Genomic DNA, 12640 nt, shown 5'->3' with positions numbered 1-12640 from the left:
ATATCTTTCCAATTCACAAATTCGTTATCAAACAGTACCAAATTTTAAAACATTTAAAATATATCTTTCCAATTCACATATTCGTTATCAAACTACCAAAATTTTAAAACAGATTTAAAATATATCTTTCCAATTCACATATCCGTTTTCAAACTTTACCAAATTTTAAAACAGATTTGAAATATGAATTTTTCTCAAAACACCAGATGTTTATAGAGTTCGATTTCAAATTTATACGTTAATAAACAACAATGTGATCACTTCTACAACGGCTATGCATACGGGCTTATCTCTGAGCAAGAGCCTGTGCTGGCATAACGCCAGATTAATCAAAAACCACAACAACAACAACAACAGATATGCATAATGTCAAATGAAATCAATTTAAACACACAAATGTTTAAAAGCTTATACTATAAATCAAAGGTGGGGAATGAGATTTGATTTTGTGTTGCATCTTTCAAGAAAAATCTTTTTATTTTCCTGACTTTACTTCAAATTAAAGTGTAAAGAGAAAGAGTAAAGGATTATATCTTGAGTTTTATCTTCTAAAAATAAATTAAATTTTTTGTTTTTTGAGTGGTCAGAAACATGGAATAAAAGATTCCATCTTGAGTTTCATGTTTAAAAAAAAAATTTTTTTGAGTAGTCAGTTTCATCTTAAAAAAAATAAATAAATAAAATATATATACATTTTTTTAATTTTTCTGAGTAGTCAGAGGCCGTGCCACAGAAACAGACAGACATACAGACAGACAGACGGAGGTACTGAAAGTACTGGCAAGACGGACTTTGAGCTTACTCAGATCAAATATCCTATTGGTTACAGTCCTCCAACTTTCCAACAAGACTTTTGATAACAGTTGAGTTTTACTGAGAAATACTTCTCTCTCTCTCCTTCAGGTACAAATTTGCCTTTTCTTTTCTTTTCTCGCGCAGAGAAAGTTTGCTTTAGAGAGAGAGAGAGAGAGAGAGAGAGAGAGAGAGAGAGAGAGAGAGAGAGAGAGGTACCTACGTGAAGTCATAAGTAAAGGATGCAATGTGCTCACACCCCCCTCCCCCCCTCCGCGTGTATGCCGCTCAATAATTATATAAGGAAATGACAAGGTATCCCTCCGAATCTGAAAACAAAGTATCGCTGGAAAAACAGACATCCCAAAATTGACATTTGGTCGTCTCTAATGATACAGCAGTCATACTTTTACACGACATAGACACACACACACACACACCGTCCTATCGTCCAGCGTTAAAAAAGATATACGTTAAAGCGATATAAGTCTCCTCCAATCCTCCCCCCGCCACCTAGTGAGAAGGGGGGGGGGGGGGGGTGGGGGGGGGGGGGGGGGGGAGAAAGTTGCATGTTTTGTATAGAAGGTCCGAGTGACATTTTACAATTCTTTATCGTGCTGGGAATCTGTCTTACGCTTTACTGAGTTATGTTTATGAACTTTTCAAGGGAATATCTCAAGATTCTCGCGGGGTTGTGATTTTGGGCCAAATTAGAAGGTTAGTTTTTCGGTGAGATCGATTCTTGGGAAAATCTCGATGCCTGAGAGAGAGAGAGAGAGAGAGAGAGAGAGAGAGAGAGAGAGGAGAGAGAGAGAGAGTTTTCTTCTTAAGACAGCATTCTTCGATTTACGTTCTACTCTTTTCTGGAGAGAGAGAGAGAGAGAGAGAGAATTTTCGCCTTAACACACACAAGTCTTCGTTTTGCGTTCTACTCTTTTATTTTTGAGAGAGAGAGAGAGAGAGAGAGAGAGAGAGAGAGAGAGAGAGAGAGAGAATTTTCGCCTTAACACACACAAGTCTTCGTTTTGCGTTCTACTCTTATTTTGAGAGAGAGAGAGAGAGAGAGAGAGAGAGAGAGAGAGAGAGAGAGAGAGATTCTTTCAGACTCCGTCGCCAATGCATTTAATATTGCTAGAAGACCTGACATACGCCAAAAAATAAAAATAAATTAAATATAAGGTCAATACCTGGAACAAATGTCAGCGTATGTGAGACGAACTACTCGTGACAAACACATGAGATCACGGCAGGTTTCTTTGTCTGCGTCTGGTGCGTGTCTCTGGGTCACCCCTGTGTGTCCCCGAAACAGGGGGGGTGGGGTGCAATTCCGGGTTAATATTGCGTGCTTCTTATCTTCCTCCTTTATCATCATCATCATCATCATCATCTTCTTCTTCTTCTTCTTCTTCTATCTTTGTAAGGTCATTATGATTTTGTCGTGATTACCGGAAGGTATGAATCGTGTACGATTCACGTACGGTACTTGTACCGTCGAGTTCTATCAGTAGGTCACGTGATATACTATATATATATATATATATATATATATATATATATATATATATATATATATATATATATATATATATATATATATATATATATATATATAGATATATATATATATATATTTCTGCCTCGCTTCCGAATCGAACCCAGGCTTCCAAGCTCAAGGGCAGGGCACTACTGCCAACCAGGCGCCACATGGGTCGCTAGAGCGCCCTGCCCCAGCCCCTCTCAATTGAGATACCCCGGGTTCGATCCCGCCGTGGGTCAGGAACTCATTGCCGTTGCACCCGCGTGGTTGTGTGTTGATTAATTAAGTATGTATGCATGTATGAATAACCAAACCTCCTTAACACCTATATGTTGGAAAGGACACCCTGACGCCCCCAAGGAGTCTATACCAGGCTACTTCCAGCAGCCAATCACAGCCTCCAGGGAGAGAAAAGTACGAAAATAAAAAGATCCATCTGCTATTCCATCGGACAGCTCTACAGAAGAAACGTCGGTATTCAGAAGGCATCTTCCGAAGGCGTCGACAACAATCACTTTTCCGCTGGAATTGATACGCTGGAAGTGGGCGTTTCAAACACACTGGGTTCTCCTGGATGCTGGCTGGATGGTGTGTGGGGTGGGGGGGGGGGGGGGGGAGGAGGAGGAGGAGATATCAGTTTCCTCCTATCTCTCTCTCTCTCTCTCTCTCTCTCACTTCACTTCAGATAACAATCGCATCTTGTATTTCCAGCTTGATAACAGAGCTTTTGGATAATTCTCTCTCTCTCTCTCTCTCTCTCTCTCTCTTTGAGATAACAGTGCAACTTGCATTTTCAGCTTAATAATAACAGAGATTTGTTATAATCACTGTCCTTACACACATTACATAAGACTGGTCTACCGATCTGCTCAGCTAAGCAACGCTGGGTCTGGTCAGTATCCGGATAGGTGACCAGCAAAGGAAAACCCGACCAATTCAGCAGATTCATCCTCCGATCCTCTACTGTGGCTTGAGATGATAGCCTGAAGTATGATAATGAAAAGTCTCAGTCAAGGAAAGCTGAATGGGGCAACTTACTGTGAGGGATTCGACAAACTGCTGATGAACTTTCAGTGTAGGAGCATTAAGTCGGGCTATGGTGGTGGGAAGTTTTCAACACAGGAGGCTCACCTACGATTCAGAAGCTACGTAAATTTATAAGTAGTGAACCATTGTTTGGGAAGAGGGACAAAGGGTTGTATGTTTCTATACATATATATATATATACTATATATATATATATATATATATATATATATATATATATATATATATATATATATATGTAAAGGTTTTTTTGCCACGAAGGAAAAAAATGAAAAAACGAGTTAGCCGAGTACTTTCGGTCCTATTCGGACCCTTTACTGAGTATGCCTCAGTAAAGGGTCCGAATAGGACCGAAAGTACTCGGCTAACTCGTTTTTTTCATTTTTTTCCTTCGTGGCAAAAAAAACCTTTATTTATACATAGCATCACGTTTTATATACTTCGTGATCAAGTTATTCATATATATATATATATATATATATATATATACATATATATATATATATATATATGTATATATATATATATATATATATATATATATATATATATATAATAATATATATATAAGAAATGTCCCACAAATAACGTACCTAACGAACAGATACGAAGTATAGCTCAAAGTACACAAGTAATAAATCATGTTTACGACTTCACCGAAGGAAACGAAAAGAAAAAAAAAGAAAAAAAGAGGCTCCTATTGATTAGGGGGATGCAAACTCACGTACGAAACGAACAAAGAGACCAGGGGTGCATTGGCTGACAGCTCTTTCAAGGTACTTTTGAGGTACGAACCGAGGCCAAACTGGGTGTGCACAGTACCTCAAAGTTTCCCGGTGGGGGAGGGGGGGCGGTTGGGGGTGGTGGGGCCGCTAGAATAGAGTAAAAAAAAAAAACACCACTTTATGATATACATCGCGTATGAGAATCGATTCCATTTGCAAACACACACCTCTATAGAAGATAGACAGGGGTCCGTGAGCTTTAAAATCTGACTATTTGTTGGCCTCTGGTGGCCTCACCGATCGGCTGTTTCTCTCTCTCTCTCTCTCTCTCTCTCTCTCTCTCTCTCTCTCTCTCTCTCTCTCTCTCTCCGTTAGATTGTGCATACTAGAACACAACATCTCTTGTAAAATCACAATATACCATTAATGATTCCATTACAAAAAATTAAATAGGGAGAATATCTCTCTCTCTCTCTCTCTCTCTCTCTCTCTCTCTCTCTCTCTCTCCCCGTTAGATTGTGCAAACCAAGAACACAACTTCTCTTGTAAATCACAATATACATTAATGATTCCATTACAAAAAAAATTAAAAGAGGGAGAATATCTCTCTCTCTCTCTCTCTCTCTCTCTCTCTCTCTCTCTCTCTCTCTCTCTCTCTCCGTTAGATTATGATTGCTAGAACATAACATCTCTTGTAAAATCAAAATATGTCATTAATAATTCCATTACAAAATATACCATTAATAATTCCATCACAAAATATGAGTGTGAATCTCTCTCTCTCTCTCTCTCTCTCTCTCTCTCTCTCTCTCTCTCTCTCTTCGTTAGACTGTGATTGCTAGAACATAACATCTCTTGTAAAATCAAAATATGTCATTAATAATTCCATTAAAAAAAATTATGAGGGAGAATCTCTCTCTCTCTCTCTCTCTCTCTCTCTCTCTCTCCTCTCTCTCTCTCTACCCAGCCAATGCAGTCGAACACACCACCCGGAGCGAAGCCACTGCAACTCCATATAGTCCAAAAAGCGCGCGCGCGGGAAAGAAAAAATACGACCACAACAAAGAAAAACGCGTTGCTCTTCGCTTATTTCCACTTGCGAACACTCCCCGGCGTCCGCGGAGGCCGAGAGCGCCTCCTGAAACGTCAACAAACCGAATGCCACTTACTTCTCTCGTCTTCTCCGTGAGGTTTTCGGCACTGAAGGTGAAGCGGAGACCTCCTCGCTGCGACCGTAAGGTCTCGTGTGACTTGCGTATCCTCTCGTAGATGGCGCTGGTGGAGGGCGCCCGACTGAGCCATGCCCGGTATTCGTCAGACGTGAAGATGGACGGGGAGGCCGGCAATCGAGCTGGAAGAAGCAGGGGGGTGTTAGTTGGGAAAGTGGGTGTGCCCTTGCAAAGGTTCTACGGGCTTACATACTACTACTACTTATTTCTAATTACTGCAGTGGGAACCGTTGCAAAGGTGAGGACTTGTATACTTACATACTACTTCTACTATTTCTATCACTTCTTTTTTTGGTTAGACTTCGTGGGGAGCCGTTGCAAAAGTCTGGACTTTTTTAAAACTTACTCTCTACTACTGTTTCTAATGTTATTGTATTTTCTGGGGTTAGATTTCGCGGGGAGCTTTTGCAAAGGTATGGCCTTACTACTACTATGCTTTGTGTTTACTGGTAATGTTCTTTGCTGCTGATGTCCTGCAATTATATATATATATATATATATATATATATATATATATATATATTATATATATATATATATATACACACACACACACATGTATTATTATAAATATAAAACGGGTGTTTTCCAATCCTGAACCAAATGAGAAGGAGAACGAAGACCCGGAAGTGCTGAGCGGAGCCATACGAATCGATCCGAACACAGTCATTCACTCAAGCACAGAAGAAGAAGCAGGAGAAGACGAACGGAAGACAAATGAACGTCAAAAACTCAGGTCAGCTCTTCGTTAAAACAGCAACAGGTAATAATTGTTGCTCGCACCCGAGGAAGATAATCTTGGCCATGCAAGAGTCGCGCCGAAGTATGCAAATGCTCACGAGCAGAATGCAAATGTCAAAATCATAAGCGGGAGTCTTTCAGTAATTTGGGAAGGACCGCAAACATAAATATGGATGTTTTTACACACAATAACATGAAAATACCCTCTGTTGTATTTTTTCTTTTTTTTCCCTGGTTTCTGAATGAATTATATATCTCGTTTTTCTTTTCTAGCGTATGTATTGAAGGTCCGAGATCCAAATCTATTGTTTGCTAGGGAAATCGCATTATGTATGTATATATATTTATATATATATATATATATAGATATATATAGATATATATATATATATATATATAAAATATATATAATATATATATGTGTGTGTGTGTGGGTGCGTGCGTGCACGTGAGTAAGTCATACTAATTATCTCATTCCATTAGACGTGTGAATTATTCACGCACAGAATGCCAGAGATGTTTTAATTTTTTGGCGTTGAGGGGGGGGGGGGGGGGGGGGGGGCGGGGGGGGGGGGGGGGGGGGGGGGGGCGGTTGGCGTGGAAGGGTTCGAGCCATCTATCACATTTACAGATTCGAATCAAAGATCAGTTCTTCTATCTCAGAGAAAAGGCGAATCGGATTCGAGTGGACTCTTGTAATAAAATAAAATAAATTAATTAAAAAAAAAAAGTGGCTTGAACTGGAGTTCCTTTCTCGTACATTACCTTAGATCTTCTAATATACTACTTACTTAGATTTTTAGTATATTCAATGCTCAAACAGACGTTGTACAGCGCTCCACAGATGTGGTCTTATTGTAAGAAAATTTTTTCAGTTACATCTTTTCACAATCAAAGTAAATTTAGGCGAAACAGTTGCTTGACGAACAGTCAGTTTTATGTCATCAACTCTTTATCTAGAAGGAAGAACAATTCTTTAATTCAATAATGAAATCATCATGATCTCACCATCACATCAAATACCTTTTCATTGAGTGTGCATTTATGTAATATATTCCCTCCACTTACATCAAAGCGAACTGTCCATTTATCAAGGACAGTTAGTTTGAACTTTAGCGTTAATATCTGCGGTTCCAATCGCGCTTATTCTAGTACTTACACCAAAGGAGAATGACTAATTACCATCTCACGTCAAAGGCCAGTTTCCTGAGGCGTACTGTAATCATATTTCTGAATATTAACAGAGCGATGATGGCAATATCGGGCAACAATGACAGTTGTAGTTAGGGTAAATTGCATGTTTTTATGGTTAGGAAGTTTGAGAGAGAGAGAGAGAGAGAGTTACAAGGAGTTACAAGGATTAGGATGTCTCAAAGACTTGTTAGTCCATCCTAAGAGGATAAATCGTGTGCTCACTGATCTCTAGGAGCAGGTTTTACTGTGCATTCACAGTGTCCTAATGATTCTGTCTAGAGAGAGAGAGCGAGTTACAAGGATTAGGATGTCTCAAAGACTTGTTAGTCCATCCTAAGAGGAGACATCGTGTGCTCACTTATCTCTAGGAGCAGGTTTTACTGTGCATTCACAGTGTCCTAATGATTCTGTCTAGAGAGAGAGAGAGAGTTACAAGGATTAGGATGTCTCAAAGACGTGTTAATCCATCCTACGAAGAGACAACGTGTGCTCATTTATCTCTAGGAGCAGGTTTTACTGTGCATTCACAGTGCCCTAATGACTGTCTAGAGAGAGAGAGATACAAGGAGTTACAAGGATTAGGATGTCTCAAAGACTTGTTAGTCCATCCTAAGAGGAGACGTCGTGTGCTCACTTATCTCTAGGAGCAGGTTTTACTGTGCATTCAGTGTCCAAATGATTCTGTCTAGCGAGAGAGAGAGAGAGAGAGAGGGCTGAACTGACGGACATACTTAGGACTTACAGTCTTCTCTGAGGAGAAAGTTAGGCTGTGCGTTTAAATAGATTTAGAACTTGCCATTCGTATGTGCTTCATTTATGTCTATACACAACACGAAAAAAACAAAATAGCTTCGACAGGAGATAAAGAAATGACGAGAATAGCTCTGGTTTTAGTTATTCTCCCATTACTAAACTACCCGCCATCTTCCTTTTCCATCACCAATAACCAATATTATTATTTAGCATCCATTGCACCTCGTGAACTTACACTCAAAAGAAATCTACCTCACCATAAACATACGCGGCTATGTATCAACTGACCACAGTGTATCTATCTCTCCGTTGGCAAACGCTAAATTAATAACAAAGCCTACCTTCGGCTTAAAGGAGATGTGACCTGGGGTAACCTATGCTTTGGCAAGGGCGTAAAATCAGGAGAATATAGTTCCAATCCTTTTTTTTATCATGTAATAAAGATGAATGAAGGGTAAGGCGTTTAATTCTGATCATGTTTATAGGAAGTGGTGACTTTGGGTAAAGAATGTGGACGAAAAATTCTGGGAATGTTCGTCTGTTAGGATCGACCGGATGTCATTTTAGAAGTCTTGTTGAAGGGGATTGAATTTGGTGAAATGAGAATTGTAGTTACAAGTGGTTGGTAGGTGTAACGATAGATTGATACATATTAATAAACATCAATAACGAGAACAACAACAATAACTATCGGTAAGCAGAGATGATGGTATGAATCAGAATGAATACGTAATGCTATGATGGAACACTTTCATCAAGACGCACCACAATTATTGGAATGGGGAAGTTTATGAAAATACCACTCCTAGATGTTTCGCATTTCAAATATATTTCCAGCTCTCTCTCTCTCTCTCTCTCTCTCTCTCTCTCTCTCTCTCTCTCTCTCTCTCTCTCTCTCTCTAGCTAGAGTATCTGGTACATTACCGTTTTATTCCAAAATTTTCATTTCAAGTTCGGACATAGGCCACGCCCACTAAACAAGATTGCATTTTCTTCAATAACTCTGGATGTCCACTCAACTCATCGAGAAGTCCAATTTTGACGAAAAATTATGATATGAAGCAAATCCGAGCTAAAGACTTTTAGATCTATCGCTGTATCGAACACGGTCCAACATGGCGCTGATTTGTATTATAATGTGAAAGAATTCACACGAAGATCGCCTTTAAAAGGCATTGACTTTGTAAAACGATCTACCATACAACAGGAGAGAGAGAGAGAGAGAGGAGAGAGAGAGAGAGAGAGAGAGCAATCTCCCAGAATAAGATACAAGGGTTGTCAAGGAGAGAGAGAGAGAGAGAGAGAGAGAGAGAGAGAGAGAGAGAGAACAATCTCCCAGAATAGGATACCATGGTTGTAAAGAAGAGAGAGAGAGAGAGAGAGAGAGAGAGAGAGAGAGAGAGAGAGAGAGAGAGCAATCTCCCAGAATAGGATACCAAGGTTGTAAAGAAGAGAGAGAGAGAGAGAGAGAGAGAGAGAGAGAGAGAGAGAGAGAGAGAGAGAACAATCTCCCAGAATAGGATACCAAGCTTGTACAGAGAGAGAGAGAGAGAGAGAGAGAGAGAGAGAGAGAGAGAGAGAGAGAGAGAGCAGGTTTGCAACTTACTGACTCCACCAGTCTTTACTTAAATTTCACGAGCACTTCAGCAAGATCCAGGTTTGTCGTAACTTTAGCAGAGAATTCCTTTGATGACTGACACACAAAAGCTCTCTCTCTCTCTCTCTCTCTCTCTCTCTCTCTCTCTCTCTTTTTTTCTTTACAACCGAGGTATCCAATTCGGTGGAGGATTGCTCTCTCTCTCTCTCTCTCTCTCTCTCTCTCTCTCTCTCTCTCTTCTTTACAACCAGGATATCCTATTCTGAGGAGAATTGCTCTCTCTCTCTCTATTCTTTACTTAGTAACAGGACCCACAGCTTATCGTGGGATCCGAACCACATCGAGAAATGTATTTGTATCACCACAAAATAAATACATCACTAGTAGCAATGGCAAGCAAACTCGGTAGCCAACATACTCGTCCACTGAGGAACTCTGGGATAGGTAACAGGTAACGTGTAGCTATAATCCTTTCCTCAGAGTCCTACACATGGGAGTGATTCCAGAATGTGGTGTCTGGCTCTAAGTTCATTTGTCTCACTGCCTTTGGAGTCTAGATTTTTCATAATATTCATTTTCAGATCTTAGAATTCTCCTTCTTTCCCCTGTGTTCCCTTAAGCAGGGAGCCTGTGCTGTCAAAGGTATTTTCACTTTTTTATAAGTCATTCCAACAGGATTTAAAACTGCTCTTATAAACATAAGCCTCGACTGAAACACAGAATTCTTCTGTTAATGGATTTTAAGTTCTTGGCGTAAATATATATAATGAATAAATAAAATAATTGATTGTGGTGTGTGTGTGTGTGTGTGTGTGCGTGTGTGTGTTTGACTTTTTTATTTTAATTAATTATTTTATTTATTCATTATATACTTACAAGAATTTAAATCGAAAGCAGAAGAATTTTGTTATGGATGTGTATATATAGATATACATATATATAATTGTGTGTTTGTGTATGTCTGTGTGAATACACAATGCACGCCTACCTCTGCGCCTTCCTTTACAAGAGATTAAACATTACCACTTTACCAAGCTTTCAAAAAAAAAAAAAAAAAAAAAAAAAAAGGATCATCCCTCCATCAGAGCGAGAGACGCTCCCCCCCCCACCCCCCCTCCCCAGGGGGTAACACCGCCACCATCAGTAAACAAGAAGCCAAGTGGGCCGCCAACTCGCCAAAATGGCCCTACCGCAGTATGTAGTAGTATATACTTCCGGGGAAGCCTATACTATAGCAACATCTGTATGCTAATGAGTGTTGCGGGAGAATGGGTTACAAGCGAGCTGAACCTCCCGTTTATATATCGCATTTGCATTTTTCGCGAAGTTCGCGAAGTTATCGGTGATCCGGATTGTTTTTTTTTTGGGTAGGAAGGGGAGGGGAATACTTCTCGATTATATTCATGGTTTCAGTAACGTGCATAATGGGAATACAATGTAATGTCTTTGCAAAATGACAGGTTAATAACGAGTTATTGAGAATAATATCAACATTTTCATTAATAAAAGGAAGTGTCTAAGATACTTTAAGTGGAAGATGTTGTGTGTGTGTAAAAGAGAGAGAGAGAGAGAGAGAGAGAGAGAGAGAGAGAGAGAGAGAGAGAGAGAGAGAGAGAGAGAGAGAGATTATTTGTCTAAAGATAGATAGTTTTAATTCGTCTTAAAGCACAGCATTCTTTGTTATCAGTTCTGTCTTATTTTTTTTATTGAGAGAGAGAGAGAGAGAGAGAGAGATGTATAATCATCCCCACCTCTCCAGGGCCGTCCCCCCCCCCCCACCCACCCCCAAACTCCACACCTCTGTCACATCGCCGAATCAAATTATCATGGGACAGAGGGCGCCACCTGTGTATAGGTCTCGGGGTCTCAGGTGCGTTCAAGAACTAGCCAGCGAGGGAGGCGGTTTTCCGACAGCCGTTCCCATGGATACTCAAAGGTCAACGTTCTCTCTAAGTCTCCTTCCTGGGGAAGCAGAGCATCTTCCGTGACGCTCCGTGTGATTCTGAACGGCGTCCATGTCGTAACTAAGGGAGATATACCGGTCTGTGATGGAAGGTGATTAACGGGGAAATGGATTTGATTGGAGAAGGAACAAAACTGACTTTTATGAACAGTTTTCAAATGACTTTATCTCTGAGATCAAAGTACTTGAAGTGTTGAATTCTTCCTTAAGAAGTTTTTGCCCGTAGAGCAATTTACTTGTTCATTTCCTTTACCTAAAAGACAAAGTTAAGTATATCCTAATTTAACCAGACAACTGAGCTGATGAACAGCTCTCCTACGGGTGGCCCGAAGTATTAGATATTTTGATTTACGTAGCTAGGAAACAATGGGTTACTCAGCAATGGGACCTACAGCTTACTGTGGGATCCTAACCGCATGATATCGAGAAATGAATTTCTGATCATCAGAAATAAATTCCCCTGGTTACGAATTGGTGGCAGCGGGAGCGAACTCGAGCCACCAGGTTGATAGGCAGGTACGCGATTCACTTGTCCAATGAGGAACTTCAAACAAAAGAAACTTTCCTTTCGAACTGATACCAATGCGCTCACAACCGCTCGACCTTAACAGTAGCAAAAGAAGGAAGCGGAAACTTGTGCTATTCAAAACCAGTTTTGAAATTCAGGGTAAATAATAATATGTAAAACCATGGGACACCAAGAAAAAAACTATCTCTGAAACATACTCATGAACATACGACCCCCATCAAAGTCCCTAGGAAGAAGGAATTAGACCAAGAGACCAGCCAGTCGCAGAATGACCTTTTGGCAGATGAATTTCAAAGTCCAACTCACATTAGGACCTTTTTACAGATGATTTCCAAAGTCCAATTTATTTAAAGACCTTTTCCCCTAGAATTTTAAAGTTCAATTCCCATGGAAACCTTTTCCCACAAGAATTGTAAAGTCCAACTCACATGAAGACCTTTTTTTCACAAGAATTGTAAAGTCCAACTCACATGAAGACCTTTTTTCCACAAGAATTTTAAAGTACAACTCACATGAAGACCTTTTTCCGAAAG

At 39.9% G+C, this 12640-nt stretch overlaps 1 protein-coding gene across 11 annotated transcripts in view; it reads right to left on the bottom strand.

Annotated features, from left to right (window-relative positions):
• Positions 1 to 12640, bottom strand: part of LOC135213169 (rho GTPase-activating protein 100F-like) — a 341178-nt gene that overhangs the window by 23965 nt on the left and 304573 nt on the right. For all 11 annotated transcript variants that reach the window (XM_064247116.1, XM_064247117.1, XM_064247118.1 and 8 more), the window contains one exon: positions 5271 to 5452. In XM_064247116.1, coding sequence (XP_064103186.1) covers positions 5271 to 5452 — 182 coding nt within the window. The remainder of the gene's footprint in view (positions 1 to 5270; positions 5453 to 12640) is intronic.

Source organism: Macrobrachium nipponense, chromosome 42, assembly GCF_015104395.2.
Source record: "Macrobrachium nipponense isolate FS-2020 chromosome 42, ASM1510439v2, whole genome shotgun sequence".
In the NCBI taxonomy this organism is placed as follows: Eukaryota; Metazoa; Arthropoda; class Malacostraca; order Decapoda; family Palaemonidae; genus Macrobrachium; species Macrobrachium nipponense.
The sequence above is the reverse complement of the archived record's forward strand: the minus strand, read 5'-3'. Positions and strand labels throughout refer to the sequence as shown.